Raw genomic sequence first — 23,181 nt, forward strand, 5'->3', positions numbered from 1 at the left:
ATTTTTGTTTTTAGCAGAGACAGGGTTTCACCATGTTGGCTAGGATGGTCTCAAAATTCTGACCTCAAGTGATCCACCCACTTCAGTCTCCAAGAGTGTTGGGATTACAGGCGTGAGGCACTGCACCTGGCCTCAGCATCTTCTATATGGCATGGTTTCTATCCCTATTACCATTCTGGTCACTCTACTAGGAATGAGCTCTAGTTTTTCTCTAACCCTTTTAATATATTATGCCAAGAAACTTAAGATTCCAATAAGACTATTACTCTCCATAGTCTACATAACCATTTTTTGTTATGCAATCTAGGATTTCAGCTATTTTCAAGGCTGTATCACATTAATTCATATTGAGTTATCTAAACCCCTTCTAACATTTTCACGTATTTTAGTGAGCCAGAACACTTTCTCTTCCCTGACTCCTATTTCAATTTTAATTAGTTGTGGGGGCCTATAAAATTCCATCTTTTTGCATTCAGTCCATCTCTCCCATCTACTTTTCACATACCATTATTACAATAATTAGCAAATTAGTATATAAAATACAGTCATTCCTTGGTATCTGATGGGGACTGGTTTCAGTATCCCCATCCCCTCTGTAGATACAAAACCTGAGGATGTTCAAGTCTTTTACATAAAATGGCATAGTATTTGCATATAACCTACATATACCCTCCTGCTATATACTTTAAATCATCCCTAGATTACTTATGATACCTAGTATATTGTAAATGGTTGTTACACTGTGTTGTTTAGGGAATAATGACAAGGAAAAAGTCTGTACATGTTCAGTACAGGTGCAACCACTATAGGGCAAACTACACAGTATACATCAGCAACAGTGTAACATTTTTTGTTTTATTTTTATTTTAAAAATAGAAATGGGGTCTTACTATGTTGTCCACGCTGATTTCGAACTCCTGACCTCAAGCAATCCTCCTGCCTCAGCCTCCCACAGTGTTGGAATTACAGGCATGAGCCACCATGCCCAGCCACATTTTCTATCAACACTTGCAGATGACTTTCATTTAATGACCTGAAAGAGTATATTAACACGCATCAAAACTCTGGCTCTTCTGGCTAAGCAGAGGGGCTCACACCTATGATCCCAATACTTCGAGAGGCCAAGATAAGAGGACTGCTTGAGGCTGGGAGTTTGAGACGAGCCTGGGCAAAATAGTGAGGCCTGTCTTTACAAAAAATTTAAAAATTAAAAAAAAAAGCACAAACTCTAGCTTTTCTCTCTTGATAACCCTCATTTGATGATGATGACGATTATAATTTGTTTGACGGCCACAGTGCCCACATGGTGAGGTGGTGAGATGCGCAGCACTGTAGGTAACTGGTGAGACACGAGGCTAACTTGAACCTTCTAATAGGACATCGGAAAGATCATTTATGCTGGAAGAATCTTCAAGCGTTTAAGGTCGAGGCCTTATAATATAGACGGCTTTAGTTGGGAACATTGTTCTAGGAAGCTGTTTCTCCTTTTTCCTTGAATCATCAAACAACTCTTGCAGTGGTTGTAGGCATGTTGCTATCCTTCAGGTGACACGGAGGCTTTGTTCCACTGAAGGCTCACATCATTTAACACTTGCACCTGTTGAAAAACTGCTGCAAATTTTTCAAGTATCCAAATTGATGACTCTGTTTCCGCTAAATCTGTATCACTGTCATCATCTCCTGTAGAGAATTGCAGCAGAACCTTGAGTTCCTTGTTGGTAAGGGTTTCTCTATGCTCTTCTATGTGTTCCTTGAAGTCACCCTTGATCATGTCAGAGAAGCATTCCCCATCAACTTCCTTTGTAACATTCAAGATATTCCTGGGCCGGGCGCAGTGGGCTCACGCCTGTAATCCCAGCACTTTGGGAGGCTGAGACAGGCAGACCACAAGGTCAGGAGTTCGAGACCAGCCTGGCCAAGAGACCAGCCTGGGCAATATGGTGAAACCCGTCTCTACTAAAAATACAAAAATTAGCCAGGCGTGGTGGCATGTGCCTGTAATTCCAGCTACTCAGGAGGCTGAGGCAGGAGAATTGCTTGAACCCAGGAGGCGGAGGTTGCAGTGAGCTAAGATCACGCCATTGCACTCCAGCCTGGGTGACAGAGTGAGACTCCAATTCAAAAAAAACAAAAACAAAAACAAAACCATATTCCTGACTTCTGCATCAGTAATGGGGAAGCTCCTGAAATCACTGACTACCTCATTCCATAATGGCTTCCGACATGCACTGACTGTCTTGGGCTTTGGGGCATCTACAGCCTCTGTAAAAAGCACAACTACATTTGCAATTGTGAAGCCCTTCCATAAATCCATGACACTGTAGTCAAGGTTAGCATCAAGGACAGCACAAATCCTCCCAAAGGTGAGGTGGGTGTAAGTCATTTAATGCACTTGCTGATGCCTTGATCAAATGGCTAAAACAGTGAAGTAGCATTTGCCTTAGGCAAGAACATCACTGCAACATTGTCATTAGTGAAGTAGAGAGATCAGGGATGGCTGTGAGTAACGTCAATTATGAGGATGACCTTGAATGGCAACCTGTTCTCTTCCAGGTATTTCTTCATTTTAGGAATAAAAGTGAATTCCAGGAACAAGATGGCCATCACCCAAGCCTTCCTATTGTGTTGCCAGAACACAAGTAGGCAATTTTTCATTTTGTTCTTAAGGACCCAGGGACTGTTTGCTTGGTACACAAGACCTGGCTTGACCATGTGACTTGCTGTGTTGCCACATAGTGCCAGAGTAAAACAAACTTTCCAGGCTTTGAACCCCAGAGCCTGCTTGACACTCTTACAGATGTAGGTATTAGGCCTCTTCTTCCAGAACAAGTCTCTTTCAACACAACTGAAGACTTGCTATGAAAGGTATCCTTTATCTTCTGAGTTTCTTGAGCTCTTCTGGGAATGCTGATACTGCCTGGCCATCAGCTAATGCTGATTCTCCTGTGATCTTTAAGTTCGTGAGGCTGTAGTACTTTCCACAGCTAGCTAGTCATCCCTTACTATCCTTAAATTCCTTCCTCTCACTCTCTTCAACTTCCTCACAGGAATGCTCACAAAGGCTAAATGCTTTTTCATACATAATTTTGCCATCAACAGGGACATGCTTCTGTGATATTTTGTCTACTCATACATTTAATGTTTTCTTAATCTCTGCAAGCTTTTTTTTTTTTTTTGAGATGGGGTTTCACTCTTGTTGCCCAGGCTGGAGTGCAATGGTGTGATCTTGGCTCACTGCAACCTCTGCCTCCCAGGTTCAATCAATTCTCCTGTCTCAGCCTCCCTAGTAGCTGGGATTACAAGCACCCACCACCACTCCCGGCTAATTTTTGTATTTTTTAGTAGAGACGGGGTTTCACCATTTTGGCCAAGCTGGTCCTGAATCCTGACCTCAGGTAATCAACCCGCCTCAGCCTCCCAAAGTGCTGGGATTACAGGCGTGAGCCACCATGCCCAGCCAGTCTCTGCAAGCATTTTATCATGAATCACAGTAACAATTTTTTTTTTGCCATTGTAGGGGCAGCACTAACACTTCCACAAATGTCAGCTTCCTTCTGTTTTATTGTGCCACTTTGGTAAATCACATGCCACTTTTCGAAAGATGTAAGATTTTTATTTTCTTGTGGAGAGACAGCACTTTACACTCTCTCTTAGTGTGTAAGGGATTTCTTTCACCATATAATTGATTTTTAGGAGTCTTTTTTTTTCACAGAAGCAAAGAGTGAACACAAGTAGCCAGCGAATAAAACGCCAGATGAACACTTCTCAAACAGTGGGTGCTAGAGAGAGACTGAAGATCTGTGAAACAGTGGGAGGCTATAGCAGGGTATTCTTCAGTTCAAATGGATTCAGCATAGTGCTTAGCACATGGCAGGTTCAAACTTGCTTTTTGAAACTTCCTGTATTTTTTTTCAATTATTTTCCATCCATAGTCGGTAGGATCTGCAGATGAAGAACCCGTGGGTATAGAGAATTGACTATATTACAAAATTGCTATGGTAAAAAGAGTACACATAAGCTTAATGTTTTAAACTAACTTTGGCATGAGGTTTCACCCAATTTTCTAAATATACATTCTCTGGGAAATTCAGGTGATCCTTGAACAACAGAGGTTTGAACTGGGTGGGTCTACTTACATGCAGATTTTCTTCTGCCTCTGCTACCACTGAGATAGCAAGACCAAACTCTTCCTCCTCTTCCTCAGTCTACTCAGTGTGAAGACAATGAGGATGAAGACCTTTATAATGACCTACTTCCATTTCATGAGTAAGTGGAAAATAATAAAAAAAAATCTTTATAATTCTCTTAATAACATTTTCTCTTCTCTAGCTTACTTTAGTATATAATACATACAAAATATGTGTTAACTGTATATGTTATTGGTAAGGCTTCCAGCCAACAGTAGACGATTAATAATTAAGTTTTTATGGAGTCAAAAGTTATACACGGATTTCTGACTGCATGGCACACTCAGTGCCCCTAATCCCAATGCTGTCTTGAAGGGTCAACTATATTTCAAATTTTAAATTACAGGTATGCAAACAAGGTCAGATAATTCTATTTCTAAAGACAGGAGGCACTTTAAAAACTGTAATTATAATTTTTACATGTTGTATAAATTGTATAATTTTTATTATCTAATTATGTAAAACAAAAGGACTATGTAGAAGTTTGTTCCAACAGAGTACTGTATATAAAATCATACAGTATAATTGGTAGTTCACGGCATATACTAAACATATGGTCCTTAATCATTTTCTAAAGTAGTGGTTATCAAACTTCAACGTGAATCAGAATCACCAGGAGGACTTACTGAAACACAAATTGCTGAGCCCTCTCCTTAGGCTTTCAAATTGAATAGGTCTGGGGTAGAGCCCAAGAATTTGCATTTCTAACAAGTTTCAGATGGTGGCGATGATCCTGGTGTAGACATAATAACACCATTTTAATGAAAGATTCAAAGTATAGTTTAAACAATTTCTAGATTGAACAATAATAATTCATTCTTCTTCAGCAGATATATGTTGGAAAACCACAGAATAGCAACGGATAGATGCCATTTGAAATCTCAGATACCAGAAGATAAACCACTTTGAAATTAAATAGGTTATTTTGTACATCCTGAAGGAAATACTGATGGGAAAATACTTTCTAATGTATGCTTTGGGAAAATAACTGCAGTAAAGTTATTCAATTTTGCTTTTATAAAGTAACAGCATTAACAATAAGTCACTAATTAATATTTATGAGCATATTTTAAATTGACTGCTATTATGACTGTGTTTTGTGTTTATATATGTTTACCATTTATGTTATTGGTAAGGCTTCCAGCCAACATTAGATTATTAATAATTAAGTTTTTTAAATTATCTAATCTAATTCTCACAATAACCCTAACAGGTAGGTACTGTAATTACCTCCATTTTCAAGAAAAAAAACTAAGATAAAGTAAGATTAAATAGCATAAATAGCATGTCCAAGATCAAACAGCACAGCCTGGATTTGAATCCAGGCATTCTAGTAACATGTGCTTAAAATAAAATGATTCTGGCCAGGTGTGGTGGCTCACGCCTGTAATCCCAACACTGTGGGAGGCCAAGGCAGGCAGATCACCTGAGGTCAGGAGTTTGAGACCAGCCTGACCAACATGGAGAAACCCCGTCTCTACTAAAAATACAAAAAATTAGCTGAGTGTGGTGGCGCATGCCTGTAATCCCAGCTACTTGGGAGGCTGAAGTAGGAGAACTGTTTGAACCTGAGAGGCGGAGGTTGTGGTGAGTCAAGATCGCACCATTTTACTCCAGCCTGGGCCACAAGAGCAAAACTCCATCTCAAAATAAATAAATAAATAAATAAACAAATAAAAAATAAATAAAAGTATTCTGTCTTTAACATTTTTTATTTTACCCTCCATAATTAAAGAAACAATGGTCCTAACCTAGGCTTTAGAATTCTGGGTATGAAAAAGTATACTATAGACAAACCAAAGCATTATATTTTGTTATTTTACTACTTTGAATGACACATATCAATTATGCAGAAAGTTACAATGAATTCATTCAGAATTTAAGACAGTAATTCAATATTCCTATAGCACTTTGCATATATTTCTATTGTGACATATTTACCACATTGTAGCAACTAGTTATTTATATGTATTATGGTATATTAATAATCATATATTTGGTTTTACAATCAACTCCACATTTGGGAAAATACTTGAATCTGGAAAGTAATCATTTTTGGTGAGTAATAATGCCCAATAATCCCTCCTGGAGAGACATATGACAGTGACTGTACAACATTTGTTAACTCTATTTGTCAGTCCTACTGTGTATATATTAATAGATGCTCAGAAAATTAGCCCCATCTTGTGGATCACAGTAGTACTACAAATTCAGGCCTAACAGTCAAAACTTTGGAACTGTCAGTGATGTGTACATTATCTTGACTGACAAAAACTAAAAAACTTACGACTAGCATTGGTGAGGAACCACCTTCACATACTGCTTTTGGTTGTATAACATAATACAACCTTTTCTGGGAAGAAATTTGCAAACCAGTTGTAAATATAAATAATATTCCATTCAAAATTTCACTTCTAGAAATTTATTCTGTAGAAATAAACAGACAAGTTAATAAACATGAATGTACTAGTGCAGCACTGTTCTTGGGAGTAAAAAATTAGAAACAGCCTAAATATCAATGTGGATACAATGAATCCTATGTAACAACAATCATGGGGGTAGCTAATGGTTGTCAGAAGTGCTTAATATGTACCAGTCACCTTTTTTTTTTTTTTTTTTTGAGACAGGGTCTCACTTTGTTATCCAGGCTGGAGTGCAGTGGCATGATTTTGGTTGGAGTAATTTCGGCTCACTGCAGCCTCGACCTCCCAGGTTCAAGTAATCCTCCCACCTTAGCAAACAGCTGGGACTACAAGTAGCTGGGACTACAAGCCAAACACACATCACCATGCCTGGCTAATTTTTGTATTTTTTTGTAGAGACAGGTTTTTGCCCTGTTGCCCAGGCTGGTCTCGAACTTCTAAGCTCAAGCAATCCACCCGTCTCAGCCTCCCAAAGTGCTAGGATTACAGGCATGAGCCACCACACCTGGACCAGGCACCATTCTTTTTTTTTTTTTTTTTTTTTTTTTTTCTTTTTTTTTTTATCATTATACTTTAGGTTTTAGGGTACATGTGCACAATGTGCAGGTTTGTTACATATGTATCCATGTGCCATGTTGTTTTGCTGCACCCATTAACTCGTCATTTAGCATTAGGTATATCTCCTAATGCTGTCCCTCCCCCCTCCCCCCACCCCACAACAGTCCCCAGAGTGTGATGTTCCCCTTCCTGTGTCCATGAGTTCTCATTGTTCAATTCCCACCTAGGCACCATTCTTAAGTCTGACTTTAGAGCCCTAACATTGACCACTATGCTATACCATTTCTCAGAATGAAGTATACATCCTCATAGGGAAGAATGTATATTATACAGTTAAATGAAAAGACTCAAGCTCAGAAGAATTGTATATTAGTATTAGTCCATTTAAAAATATGTTCATAAATGTATTAAAAGTCTAAAAGCCTAAACATTAAACTGTAAACCATGATTATTACCTCTGAAGACTTGGATGAGGAGAAAGGAGATGACATTTTACTTTACACACTTTTCTACTGCTTGCATTTTTCATGTTAAATACATGTCAGATTCATATTTAAAATTACAATTTAAAAAAATTAGTTAATCTGAATCTTTAAAATAATTTTAAGTAGTTTCAAGACTTTTTTTTTCTTTTTTTTCTTGAGATGGAGTCTTGCTCTGTCACCCAGGGCTGGAGTGCAGTGGCACGATCTTGGCTCACTGCAACCTCTGCCTCCCGAGTTCAAGCGATTCTCCTGCTTCAGCATCCTGAGTAGCTGGGATTACAGGTACACACCACCATGCCTAGCTAATTTTTGTATTTTTAATAGAGATGGGGTTTCACCATGTTGGTCAGGCTGGTCTCGAACTCCTGACCTCGTGATCCGCCCACCTCGGCCTCCCAAAGTGCTGAGATTACAGGCGTGAACCACTGCGCCCAGCCAGGACATTTTTTAAGCTGAAAAGGATGATCTCCTATAAGCTGAGGCTAATTGCCCAGTTAATGAAAGCATGAGGATGGTCATTTAAGGCAAAACACACAAAAAAAATCTTTTTAAAAATCAGTAAAATGATGTACCTTCAAGGTGCTTAAAGTCTCAGAAATTCTAGGTAAGTAAGGCTTATAATTGTCATTTCTTGGTATGAATGGCACGTTGAACATGCACATCTAATTTTGATCCTCCCGCAAACCCCACTAAAACTATAGCAAAAAGAATTTTTAAAGGTATAAATCCCCAGCATATAGAAATAGGAGACAACAGCAATAAAATTTTGGAAGCTGAAAGGAGATGGACAACTGGTAACTGACCTAGCAGACTTGAGAAAGTTTAAATCTAAGCTGCACTGGGTAAAGCTGAGAACTATCCTGATTTCAAAAGGCTCAGTATTTTTGCATAGAAAGCTGATCACTTTTTTTGTGATTTGTGTAAGGTTTTGACATGTCTTATAATAGTAATGCTGTTCTTTATAGAATTTATTTAATGTAAGGGAATACACTAGTAAAGGGTAAAACACCAGGCACAGTGGCTCACACCTGTAATCCCAACACTTTGGGAGGCCAAGGCAGAAGGACTGCTAGAGCCAAGCACGTTGAGATCAGCCTGGGCAACAGAGCAAAACCCTGTCTCTACAAAAAAAGTTTTTAACAATTAGCTGGGCATGGTGGTCTGCACCTGTAGTCCTAGCTACTCAGGAGTTTATTTTACTTTTATTTTATTTTATTTTATTTATTTTATTTAGCTAAGACAAGAGGATCACTTGAGCCCAGGAGTTTGAGGCTGCAGTGAGCTATGATGTCACACCACTGTACTCCAGCCTGGGTGACAGAAAGACCCTATCTCATTTAAAAAAAAAAAAATGAGTAAAGTTAAGGGCCTGACTTCAGCTAAGTGGTCGAAGAAACTATTTACTCTGAAGGACTTCAATATAAGATATAAACCTTCAAGTATTAATTTGTAGTAAGAATAAAAGAATTTCTTTTTTTTTTTTTGAGACGGAGTCTCACTCTGTCGCCCAGGCTGGAGTGCAGTGGCGCAATCTCGGCTCACTGCAAGCTCCGCCTCCCGGGTTCACACCATTCTCCTGCCTCAGCCTCTCCCAGTAGCTGGGACTACAGGCGCCCGCCACCACGCCCAGCTTATTTTTTGTATTTTTAGTAGAGACGGGGTTTCACCGTGGTCTCGATCTCCTGACCTCGTGATCCGCCTGCCTCGGGCTCCCAAAGTGCTGGGATTACAAGCGTGAGCCACCGTGCCCGGCCTAAAAGAATTTCTTAACAGATTCCTTAACAAAAACAAGCTGGGCACAGTAACAGGGGCCTGTAGTCCTGGTTACTTGGAAGGCTGAGGCAGTAGGACTGCTTTAGCCCAGGAGTTGAAGGCCACAGTGAGCTATGATCATGCCTGTAAATAGTCACTGCACTCTAGCCTGGCCAACACAGCAAGATTCATCTCTATTTAAAAAAAAAAAAAAGTCACTTGGCTATATGTTAGAAGTAAGCCTTGAGGATAAAAACATCCTTATTAAAAATAGTATCCCAAGTTGAGTGAAAATATAAGTTGCTATTGTCCACTTGGTGTGTTCTGCTTTACTCAGAAGAACAATACTTTTTCTATTACTTTCCCTTGCTTATACAGAGCCAATATTTTAAAAAGCAATAATTAAGCAAATATGCAATTGTTGGCACTTCAACTAAGAAAGGAGAAATCAGGATGGGTTCAGGCTTTTTGGAAAGTAGCATGACATCTGCCAATAATACTCCGCTTTACTAATGATGTAGAGCTTGTAGCCAAATTCTGACCATATAACTTTAATTAGAGCTATTTCTCATTGTTTCTAGTTAGCACACACATACACAAATTCCTTCCCTGCTAAAATACAGAACAGTGTACCCTTTTTTTTTTTTTTCAAGATGTAGTCTTGCTCTGTCACCCAGGCTGGAGTGCAGTGGTGTGATCTCGGCTCACTGCAGCCTCTGCCTCCTGGGTTCAAGCGATTCTCCTGCCTCAGCCTCCCAAGTAGCTGAGATTACAGGCATGCGCCACTAATAAAAATTTAAAACTTAGCTGGATGTAGTGGCAGACGTTATATATTCCCAGCTACTCGGGAGGCTGAGACAGGAGGATCACTTGAACCCAAGAGTCTGAGGTTGCAGTGAGCTGTGATTGAGCCACTGCACTGCTATGAATGTCTCCTTAGCCATAACAAGAATACATGTACATGTGCACACTGTTTATACCATACCTAACTCATAAGAATATACAATCAATTCTTGATAATCCAAGAGCATAGTAACTGGTTTGCAGTTAAACTATGATTAAAATGCTATGGGGAATCTACTTTTATCTTTCTTATTAGGGAGAAGCTTGTTAGGAAACTGATGCTCAACCTCCTCCTTTAACCATACACAACCATGTAGCCCCCATACCCAAACCCCCACTACAGTATTTCTACATAGTCAAACCCCAAGCTCCCTCAGGTGTTCTGGTGCCTGCATTAGTTCTTCAAATTCCCCTCCTGGGGAAAGTTAGGGAGGATAAGGTTAATTAGTCTTTGCTACTTCATTACTAGGCCTGGGTGGGGAATTAATTCTGTCTGGATTATTGGTGTGGTATTTGTGATTTGATTTTCATCCCCTCTAATGCTACCAGTTACTGCCATTAATAGTTGACTATATTATTATTATTTAATTAACTTATTTATTTATTGAGACCGAGTTTCACTCTTGTTGCCCAGGATGGAGTGCAGTGGCACGATCTTGACTCACTGCAACCTCTGCCTCCAGGTTCAAGCGATTCTCCTGCCTCAGCCTTTCTGAGTAGCTGGGATTACAGGCCTGCGCCACCATGCCCGGCTAATTTTTGTATTTTTAGTAGAGATGTGGTTTCTCCATGTTGGTCAGGCTGGTCTCGAACTCCCGACCTCAGATGATCTGCCCACCTCAGCTTCCCAAAATGCTGGGATTACAGGCGTGAGCCACCGCACCTGGCCGACTATATTGTTTGTAGTAAACTATTGATTATTACTAGGAAGGAAGTATAATTTAGGAGGAAGTATAACTTAGGAATCTATAACAACTTAAAACATTTTACTTCTGTTTTTGTAAAAAAAAAAAAAACGCTTGGCAAAGCTAAATAAATTTTATGCAATCATTTTAACTCATAAGTGGTCAGTTTAAATCATTGCTTTAATATTACTCATATAGTATATACTTTAGTAAAGTTAGTAATATCATAGAGAATTAAATAATAAATCCCAGGTAGTTAAACAGTCTCTGAGACACCAGTTAACACTATATTAATACTGCTAAACATCTGTTAATCTGCATTATAAAAATACCAGAAGCATTACCTTGGTGTTCCTCTAAATCCATGTCAAGTTGTCTAATTTCTTCATTAAACTGATCTATCTTTTCTTTTATATCTGTTAACCTGTTGAAAATATTTTTAATGAATTTATGAAGGAAATGCAGACATTCAATAAAAACAATTGATGGGGAGGTTAGATATCTTTTCCAAGTTGCATAAACAATATCTAAAAATAGTATGTCTTATTCTAAGGACAATACTATAACTGATGATGACATTAGGATATCTTTTCCAAGTTGCATAAATATCGAAAAATAGCATATCCTATTATGAGGACAATACTATAAATTTAGAGAGGAAGAATCTTGTCCAGATCTTTTTTTTTTTTTTATTTGAGATGCGGTCTCGCTCTGCCACCAGGCTGGAGTGCAGTGGTGCGATCTCGGCTCACTGCAACCTCTGCCTCCCGGGATCAAGCGATTCTCCTGCCTCAGCCTCCCGAATAGCTGGGACTACAGGCACGCGCCTCCATGCCCAGCTAATTTTTGTATTTTTAGTAGAGACGGGGTTTCACCATGTTGGCCATGATGGTCTCGATCTCTTGACCTTGAGATCCACCTGCCTCAGCCTCCCAAAGTGCTGGGATTTCAGGCGTGAGCCACTGCGCCCAGCCTAGATCTTTTTTACTGATTCATATTTGGAGCCCAAGTATATTCTGAGAACACTAGGTTGCCTGACTTAAACAGCACACCCCTTCCCAACTTTCCTTTGAGTTTGATTTGCAGTATTAAGAAAATGAAAAATATTTAACAATACTTTTTGTAGGTTTCTATAAGCCAAATTAAGTTGGAAAATTAATCTTAAAAATGAGAAAATAAGGGAAAACCTACCACTGGCAGAAGATTATATGGGTTAATATTTTAACATAAAGCAGTTATACTTACTATAAAGCTACCATAACAAAAACAATGTGGTATAGGCATAGGGATAGACATATATATCAATGGACTAAAATTGTGAGTCCAGAAATAAGACCATATATCTATAGCTAACTGATTTTTGACAAGGGTGCTAAGGTAATTAAATGGGGAAAGAAGAGTATTTTCAATAAATGGTGCTGGGAAAAGTGCACATGCAGAAGCTAAGGGACTCCTACCTCACATCATACACAGAATTAACTTGAAATGGATCAAAGATCTAAATGTAAGAACTAAATTACCAAACTCTTAGAAGAAAACATAGACATAGTCTTTATGAACTTGGATTAGGCATTGGTTTCTTAGATATGACACTAAAAGCAAGAGAAACAAAAGAAAAATAGAAAAACTGGACATAATCAAAATTGGAAACTTTTATGCCTCCAAGGACACCAAGAAAATGAAAAGATAATTCATAGAACAAGGGAAAATTTTTACAAATCATGTATCTGATGAGACCTCTATCTAGCATATATAAGGAAATGTTACAACTCAGTAATCAAAAACAATCTAGTTTAAAAAATGAGCAAATGAACTAAGTAAACATTTCCCCCAAAGAATATGGCCAATAAGCATATGAAAGGAACCTCAACATCATTAGCCATCAAACAAATACAAATTAAAACCATAGTGAGACACCGCTTCATACCCATTAGCGATGGCTATAATAGAAAAAGAGATAATAACAAGTGAGGATGTGAAAAAACTGGAACCCTCACATGCTGCTCATATGCTGCTCTTATTGTATTACATAGAAATGTAAAACAGTACCAATTCTTTGAAAGTCTGACAGAATTCAGCTGTGGCTCCATCTGGTCCTGGACTTTTTGTTGGCAATTTTTTTTTTTTTTTTTTTTTTACCATTTCAATCTCACTGCTTGTTAATGGTCTGTTCAGAGTTTCTATTTCTTCCTACCTTTAATCTAGGATTGTATATTTCCAGGAATCTATCCGTCTCCTCTAAGTTTTCTAGTTTGTGCGTGTAAAGGTGCTCATTGTAAGCTTCTTTTGTATTTCTGTGGTATTGGTTGTAGTATCTCCCATTTTGTTTCTAATTGAGCTTATTTGGATCTTTTCTTTTCTTGATTAATCTTGCTATTGGTCTATCAATTTTATCTTTTCAAAGAACCAGCTTTTTGCTTCATTTATCTTTCTTTATTTCAATTTAATTTAGTTCTGCTCTGATGTTTGTTATTTCTTTTCTTTTGGTGGGTTTGGGTTTGGTTTGTGCTTGTTTCTCTAGTTCCTTGAGGTGTGACGTTAGATTGTCTATTTGTGTTCTTTCAGACTTTTTGATGTAGACACTTAATGCTCTGAATGTTCCTCTTAGCGCTGCTTTTGCTGTATCCCAGAGGTTTTAATAGGTTGTGTCATTAGTATTGTTCAGTTCAAAGAATTTTTAAATTTCCATCTTGATTTCATTGTTGACCTAAAGATCATTCAGCAGCAAATTATTTAATTTCCATGTATCTACATGGTTTTTACGGTTCCTTTTGGAGTTGATTTCCAATTTTATTCCACTGTGGTCTGAGAATACTTGATATAATTTTGATTTTCTTAAATTTATTGAGACTTGTTTTGTGGCCTATCGTATGGTCTGTCTTGCAGGATGTCCCATATGCTGATGAACAGAATGTATATTCTGCAGTTGTTGGATAGAATGTTCTATAAATATCTGTTGAGTCCATTTGTTCTAGGGTATAGTTTAAATCCATTGTTTCTTTGTTGACTTTCTGTCTTGATGACCCGTCTAGTGCTGTCAATGGAGTATTGAAGTCCCCCACTATTAATTGTATTGCTGTCTATCTCATTTGTTAGGTCTAGTGGTAATTGTTTTTTACATTTGGGAGCTCTAGTGTTAGATGCATGTAGATTTAGTACTGTGATACTTTCCTGTTTGATTAGTCCTTTTATCATTACATAATGTCCTTCTTTGTCTTTTTCAATTGTTGTTAAAGTCTGTTTTGTCTAATATAAGAATAGCTACTTCTACTTGCTTTTGGGACCATTTGCATGGAATATCTTTTTCCACCCTTTTACCTTAAGTTTACGTGAGACCTTATGCATTAGGTGAGTCACTTGAAAATGGGAGATACTTGGTTGGTGAATTCTTATCCATTCCGCTCTTCTGTATATTTAAGTGGAGCATTTGGGATGTTTATATTCAATGTTAGTATTGAGATATGTGGTATTGTTCTATTCATTGTCCTAGTTATTGCCTGAATACCTTGGTTTTTCATTTTCATTATGTCGTTTTATAGGCCCTGTGAGATTTATTATTTAAGCAGTTTCTACTTTGGTGTATTTTGAGGTTTTGTTTCAAGATTTAGAACTCCCTTTAATTGTTCTTGTAGTGCTGCCTTGGTAGTGGTGAATTCTCTCAGCATTTTTCTGAAAATGACTTTATCTTTGCTTCATTTATGAAGCTTAGCTTCATTGGATACAAAATTCTTGGCTAATAATTATTTTAAGGAGTCTAAAGGTAGGACTCCAATCCCTTCTAGCTTGTAAGGTTTCTGCTAAGAAATCTGCTATTGATCTGATAGGTTTTCCCTTATAGGTTACCTGATGCTTTTGCCTCATAGCTCTTAAGATTCTTTCCTCTGTTTTGACTTTAGATAATCTTACGACTATGCCTAAGTGATTATCTTTTTGTGATGCATTTCCCAGGCATAATCTTTGACATTCTTTCTTTTCTTTTTTTTTTTTTTTTTTTTTTGGAGATGGAGTCTCGCTGTGTCACCCAGAATGGAATGCAGTGGCATGATCTTAGCTCACTGCAACCTCCACCTCCCAGGTTCAAGTGATTTTTCTGCCTTAGCCTACCAAGTAGCTGGGACTACAGGTGTGTGCCGCCATGCCCAGTGGATTTTTGTATTTTTAGTAGAGACAGGGTTTTACCTTATTGGCCAGGCTGGTTTTGAACTCCTGACCTCATGTTCCGCCCACCTCGGCCTCCCAAAGTGCTGGGATTACAGGTGTGAGCCACCGTGCTCAGCCATGACATTCTTATATTTGGATGTCTACATCTCTAGCAAGGCCAGGGAAGTTTTCCTTGATTATTCCCTCAAATACATTTTCCAAACTTACAGATTTGTCTTCTTCCTCAGGAACACCCATTTTTCTTAGGTTTGGCCATTTAACAGAATCTCAAACTTTTTGGAGCCTTTGTGCTTTTTTGTTTTTTTAATTCTTTTTTGGTCTTTGTTGGATTGGGTTATTCTGACAGCCTTGTCTTAGAGCTCTGAAGTTCTTTCTTCTGCTTGTTTGATTCTATTATTGAAACTTTCCAGTGTATTTTGCATTTCTCAAAGTGTGTCTTTCATTTCCAGAAGTTGTGACTGTTTTTATTTATGCTACATATTTCTCTGGAGATTTTTTTCATTCATATCCTGTATTTTAAATTTCTTTAAGTTGGTTTTCACCTTTCTCTGCTGGCTCCTTGAGTAACTTAATAATTGATCTTCTGAATTCTTTTTCTGTCAATTCAGAGATTTCTTCTTGGTTTGGATCCATTGCTGGTACTAGTGTGATCTTCTGGAGATGTTACAGAACCTTGTTTTCTCATATTACCAGAATTGTTTTACTGGTTCCTTCTCATTTGGGTAGACTATGACAGAAGAAAGATCTGAGACTCAAGGACTGCTGTTCAGATTCGTTTGTCCCATGAGGTGATCCCTTGATGTGGTGCTCTCTCCCTTTCCCTAGAGATGGGGCTTCCTGAGAGCCAGACTGCGGTGATTGTTATTGCTGTTCTGGGTCTAGCCACCCACCAGAGCTACCGGGCTCCAGGCTTGTACTTGGGAGGGTCTGCAAAGAGTCCTGGGAAGTGATCTGTCTTTAGGGTCTCAGCTGTAGATACCAGCACCTGCTCTGGTGGAGGTAGCTGAAGAGTGAAGTGGATTCCGTGAGAGTTCTTGGTTGTAGTTTTGTTTAGTGCACTGGTTTTCTTGAATGCTGGTTGTGCTGGCAGTGAAGCTGTCATGTGAACAGACTCAGGGCCTCTGGTTAGTGTGGATGTTACAGGCAGTGGAATTAGCTGTTGTTTTCTTCTTCCCTTGGAGCAGGATTGTTCTGTTATGAATTGCTGTAATGGTTTGTGTTGGTTGGCCTCCAGCTAGGAGGTGGCACTTTCAAGAGGGCATCAGCTGCAGTAGTATGGGGGGATACAAGCTTGCCCTAAGGTCACCTGAATAAATATTTGGGTTTCTCAGGTGATTGGTGGGGCCAAAGGCCTGCCACAAGTTTATGTCTTTTGTCTTTGGCTACGAGGCGGATAGAGAAAGACCATCAGGTGGGGGCAGGGTTAGGCGTGTCTCAGCTCAGACTCCTCTTGGATAGGGCTGGCTGTGGCCAATGTGGGTGATGGAGGGGGTGGTTTCAGGCCAAAGAAGTTATGTTCCAAGGGGGATATGGCAGCCTCTGCTGCTGATCTTACTGAAACTATTCCAAAAGATAAAGAGGGAATCTTCCTTAAATCATTCTATGAAGCCAGTATCACCCTAATATCAAAACCAGGAATGAACATAACAAAAAAAAGAAAACTATGGACCAATATCCCTGATGAATTTAGAGGCAAAAATCCTCAAAAAAAAAAATTAGCCAACCAAATCCAGCAGCATATCAAAAAGATCCTCCATGAACAAGTGGGTTTTATAGCAGAGATGCAGGGATGCGTGAACATACACAAGTCAATAAACGTGATACACCACATAAACAGAATTAAAAACAAAACTCATATGATCATCTCAATAGATGCAGAAAAAGCATTTGACAAAATCCAGCATCCTTTTATGATTAAAACCCTCAGCAAAATCAGCATAGAAGAGACATATCTTAAGGTTATAAAAGCTATCTATGACAAACCCACAGCCAACATTACACTGAACAGAGAAAAGTTGAAAGCATTCCCCCTGAGAACTGGAACAAGACAAGGATGCCCACTCTCACCACTTCTATTCAACACAGCACTAGAAGTCCTAGATAGAGTAATCAGAAAAAAGAAATGAATAAACGGCATCTATATCAGTAAAGAGGAAGTCAAACTGTCGCTGTCTGCTGATGATATGATCATATTACTAGGAAACCCTGAAGACTCATCCAGAGAACTCCTAGATCTTATAATTAAATTCAGTAAAGTTTCAGGACACAAAATCAATGTACACAAATCAGTAGCACCGCTATATACCAACAGCAACCAAGCTGACAAAGAAATCAAGAACTCGGTCGGGCACGGTGGCTCATGCCTGTAATCCCAGCACTTTGGGAGGCTGAGGTAGGCAGATCACAAGGTCAGGAGGTCGAGACCATCCTGGCTAACACAGTGAAACCCCGTCTCTACTAAAAATACAAAAAAGTAGCCGGGCGTGGTGGCATGTGCCTTTAGTACCAGCTACTAGGGAGGCTGAGGCAGGAGAATTGCTTGAACCCGGGAGGCGGAGGTTGCAGTGAGCCAAGATTGTGCCACTACACACCAGCCTGGGCGACGGAGCAAGACTCTGTCTCGAAAAAAAAAAAAAAAAAGAAATCAAGAACTCAACTCCTTTCACAACAGCTGTGAAAATAAAATAAAATAAAACAAAATACAGTATAATACAATATTTAGGAATATGCCTAACCCAAAAGGTGAAAGACCTCTACAAGGAAAACTACAAAACACTTCTGAAAGAAATCACAGATGAAAAAAACAAATGGAAACATATTCCATGCTCGTGGATGGCTAGAATCAATATTATGAAAATGACCACACTGCCAAAAGCAATCTACAAGTTCAATGCAATTCCCATTTCACCATCATCATTCTTTACAGAACTAGAAAAAAACAATCCAAAATTCATATGGAACCGAAAGCGAGCCTGCATGGCCAAAGTAAGACTAAGCAAAAAGAACAAATCTGGAGACATCACATTACCCAACTTCAAACTATACTATAAGGACTATGAGGTCACCAAAACAGTATTGTATTGGCATAAAAACATGTACATGGACCAATGGCACAGAACAGAGAACCCAGAAATAAAACCAAATACTGACAGTCAGCTGATCTTCGAAAAAGCAAACAAAAACATAAGGTGGGGAAAAGACACCCTATTCAACAAATGGTGCTGAGATAACTGGCAAGCCACAAGTAGGAGAATGAAACTGGATCCTCATCTCTCATCATACAAAAATCAACTCAAGGTGAATCGGAGACTTAAATCTAAGACCTAAACCCATAAAAATTCTAGAAGATAACATCAGAAAAACTCTTCTAGACATCGGTATAGGCAAAGACTTCATGAACTGAAAGAATGTAAAAGCAAATGCAACAAAAACAAAGATAAATAGATGGGACTTAAAAACTTCTGCACCACAAAAGAATCAGCAGAGTTAATAGACAACCTACAGAGTTGGAGAAAACTTTCCTCAACTGTGCATCTGACAAAGGGCTAATATAATCTACAACAAGTTCAAACAAATCAGCAAGAAAAAAAATCCCATAAAAAAGTGAAAAGTGGGCTAAGGACATGAATAGACAACTCTCAAAAGAAGATATACAAATGGTCAACAATCATATGAAAAAATGCTCAACATCATTAATTATCAGGGAACTGCAAATCAACACCACAATGCAATACCACCTTACTCCTGCAAGAATGGCTATAATTTAAAAATTTTTAAAAATAGATGTTGGTGTGGATGTGGTGAAAAGGGAACACTTTTACACTGCTTGTGGAAGTATAAAGTAGTACAACCACTATGGAAAACAGTATGGAGATTCCTTAAAGAAATAAAAGTAGATCTACATTTGATCTAGCAATCCCACTACTAGGTATCTATCCAAAGGAAATAGAAGTCATTATATGAAAAGACACTTGCACACGCATGTTGACAGCAGCACAATTTGCAACTGGAAAAATATGGCAACAGCCAAAAGGCCAACAATCAAAAAGTGAATAAAGAAAATGTGGTATGTATATGTGTGTGTGCGTATATATTTATACATATACATACATATATATTTATACATATACATATATATATATATATATATATATGTTTATACTACTCAGCCATAAAAAGGAACAAAATAATGGCATTCACAGCAACCTAGACGGAGTTGGAGACAGTTATTCTAAGTGAAGAAACTCAGGAATGGAAAACCAAACATTGTATGTTCTCATCTATAAGCGGGAGCTAAGCTATGAGGACGCAAAAGCATAAGAATGATACGATGGACTTTGGGGACTTGGTGGGAAGAGTGAGAGGTAGGTGAGGGATAAAACACTATACAGTGGGTAGAGTGGACACTGCTTGGGTGATGGATGCATCAAAATCTCAGAAATCACCACAATAGAAATTATCCATGTAACCAAATACCACCTGTTCCCCAAAAACTATTGAAATAAAAAAGATAGGCCAGGCGCGGTGGGTCACGCCTGTAATCCCAGCACTTTGGGAGGCCAAGGCAGGCAGATCACGAGGTCAGGAGATCGAGACCATCCTGGCTAACACGGTGAAACCCCATCTCTACTAAAAATACAAAAAATTAGCTGGGCGCGGTGGCAGGTGCCTGCAGTCCCAGCTACTAGGGAGGCTGAGGCAGGAGAATGGCATGAACCTGGGAGGCGGAGCTTGCAGTGAGCCAAGATTGGGCCGCTGCACCCCAGCCTGGGCGACGAGGGAGACTCTGTCTCAAAAAAATAAGGAAAAAAAAAAAAAGAAAAAAGATAAAATAAAGCTGCTTAAAATGTTCCTAAAAGAAAAAAAATCTTCTCTTAGCCATAATAATATAGAAATTTGCTTACAGTTACAAATAACAGAAAAAAAAATTAGTTTCTTAGTACCTTAGCCAGTATTGCAAAAGACTTAGTAACACAGGCTGCAATTCAGCTCATATTGGAGACTGTGATTCCAAAATTTAATTTCATAAGCTGTAATCAGCGACAAAAACATTACAATAGAATATGAGAGACATTAAAAGGCAATTTCGTCATTGTTGACTACTTATTAATTTACAATTTAGTTGATTAAAATTAAAACAATCTTAGCCGGGTATGATGCCGTGTGCCTGTAGTCCCAGCTACTCAGGAGGGTGAGGCATGAGAATCCCTTGAACCCAGGATGTGGAGGTTGCAGTGAGCCAAGATTGCACCACTGCATTCCAGCCTGGGTGACAAACCGGGACTCTGTCTCAGAAAAAAAAAAAAAAAAAAAAAAAAAAAAAAAAAAAAAAAAAAATTTAAATTAAAACAATTGGTATGCTTTCTGGTGACTGGTGGTAAAATGATTGTTTTACAAATTTCAAATAAATGTATTCAAATACAAATAAATGAAATGTAAAATGGTAAAGCTGTTTTGGAAAACAGTCTGGCAGTTCTTCAAAAAGTTAAACATAGTCATGAGTCAGCAATTCCATATATATATTCTTTTGTATATATACAAAAGAAGTGAAAACATATGTCCACACAAAAACTTGTACATGGATGTTCATAGGAGCATGATTCATAATAATAAAAAAATGGTAACAGCCCATACATCCATTAATTGATAAATGAATAAAATATGGTATATCCATACAATGGAATACTATTTGGAAATAAAAATTAATAAAATACTAAGCATGTATTAATAAAAACTAATATATGCTTAGTATTTTATTAATTTTTATTTCCAAATAATATTCCATTTGTCTTAGTTTTCAAGGCTCACCTATGAGCCTTGGAACAGAACAGAGAACCCAGAAATAAAGCCAAATACCAAGTCAGCTGATCTCCGAGAAAGCAAGGCTCACTGTGAAAGCATCCTGCCACACAGAAGCACATATTGAATGATTCCATATATATGAAATGTCCAGAATAGGCATGGCTAGAGCTGGGAGAGGGATAAGGGAGGTGATGGTTAAAGGGTGGAGGGTTTTATTGGGCTGACTGAATAGTTCTAAAATTGACTGGGGGCATGGCATACTGGCTCACAGCTGTAATCCCAGCTCTTTGGGAAGCTAAGATGGGAGGATCACTTGAGGCCAGGAGCTGGAGACTAGCCTGGGCCACATAGCAAGATCTCAACTCTACTAAAAATAAAAATAAATTAGCCAGATATGGTGGTGTGTGCCTGTAGTCCTGGCTACTTGGGAGGTTTGAGCCCAGGAGTTTGAGGTTACAGTGAGCTATGATCATGCCACTTGCACTCCAGTCTGGGCAGCAGAGTGAGACCTGGTCTCAAAAAGATAAAAATAAATAAAAATTGAAAAATAAAGGTGATTTAGGTGATGGCTGCACACTTCTGTGAATATACTAAAAAGTTTTAAATTGTTTACATTAAATATGTCTATTATATGGTATAAAGTATATCTTAATAAAGATACTTATAAAAAACAATTATACTATGCAATGGCTCTTAAACACTCAAAGAAATATTTAAAGCTATAAGTAAAATTTAAAGAATGAAAGCCACTCCTGTACCTTTAGAATGTAATTTTTAAAGTGAGAAATGGATGTAAAATGTCCCTACTATAAAGATACTTACTGTCTTTCCATGCTGGCTATTTCCTGAGTATCGTCTTTAATCTACAAAGGCATAAAAAGAAAGTAGTATTTAAAAAAATAACTCATTGTAAGGCTCTCTTAAAGATAATTTCCTTCTAAAGTACACTGTACTAAAGTGTCAAATCTAGTCTCTTTCTTGAAATCTATTTTTTAGATTTCAACCTTTGAAGTTAAAGGGAACAGCACCAAGGAACCATTCACAGATTCCATCCTTTTTCCTCAAAGTAAGGGTAGTAACTGATATACTCACAGCTACCCTCCAGGCACCATGAGGTTAGCACATCTTCAGGCCTGGATAAGTTGATATAAACATCTAGGATTTCTGAGATTCCCCTCAGTTTCCCACAAGGTAGGGTTGCTAGATTGAGCAAGCCCAGTTAAATTTGAATTTCAGATAAATAGTGAATATCTTTGAGAGGATTTATGTACCATGTAATATCTGGAATATCTGTATCATTCACAAGCAATGAATAATTTTTCCATATACCTATATATCTGAAAGATTATTTATTGCTTATCTGAAATTCAAATTTAAGTAGCCATTCTATATTTTATGTGGTAAGCGTACCTCAAGATCACTCCTCCCCATCCTTCAATGATTTCTTTCCAAGGAACTACACAGGTTCTAGATTTAATACCTTTCTGGAACGATTCTAATATTTAAATAGTCCCTGAATTGATACCCACATTTCTTCTAAATGCACTGGGCTTGATCTAAGTCTAAGGGCAAAGGAGTCCCTGACTGGAGCTGTGCCCAAATGCATATGAAGTTCTCCTAAGGCCCTTATAGTTAGGATGTATCAGGATAAACAACATGCTAATTATAATTTGGAGCTAAACTAAATCCACCCTTGGGGTAGTAAGAAAGCTACTAAGTACATGTTACATGTGTCATGACTTTAGGACATACGATAATTTCACAGGACATTTTAATTCCATTCTCTTCATGGAGGCACTGATAATAACAACCACAAAAAGTCATTAGCCTTGGGATACTCCATTTTCTAAATACAAGGCCCAAAACAATAATGAAACATATCTTCAAAAAGATTACATAAATATTTAATGACCAATAAAGAAGAGTTTCAAGTACTCCTAATAAGGAAAAGTTAGCTTCACCTAAGTTAGTATGAAATACTTGATTAAGAAAATCTAGGCTGGATGCCTATAGTCCCAACACTTGGAGAGGCTGAAATGGGAGGATTGCTTGAGGCCAGGAGCTG

General features: G+C 38.2%; 1 protein-coding gene across 3 annotated transcripts in view; it reads right to left on the bottom strand.

Annotated features, from left to right (window-relative positions):
- The window catches only part of IFT74 (intraflagellar transport 74), a 103,573-nt gene that overhangs the window by 22,814 nt on the left and 57,578 nt on the right, over positions 1 to 23,181 (bottom strand). For all 3 annotated transcript variants that reach the window (XM_055294037.2, XM_063609824.1, XM_055294038.2), the window contains 2 exons: positions 21,939 to 21,979; positions 11,498 to 11,577 (listed from right to left, as the gene is read on the bottom strand). In XM_055294037.2, the coding sequence (XP_055150012.1) occupies positions 11,498 to 11,577; positions 21,939 to 21,979 (121 nt within the window). The remainder of the gene's footprint in view (positions 1 to 11,497; positions 11,578 to 21,938; positions 21,980 to 23,181) is intronic.

The sequence above is a fragment of the Symphalangus syndactylus genome, chromosome 9 (genome assembly GCF_028878055.3).
Source record: "Symphalangus syndactylus isolate Jambi chromosome 9, NHGRI_mSymSyn1-v2.1_pri, whole genome shotgun sequence".
In the NCBI taxonomy this organism is placed as follows: Eukaryota; Metazoa; Chordata; class Mammalia; order Primates; family Hylobatidae; genus Symphalangus; species Symphalangus syndactylus.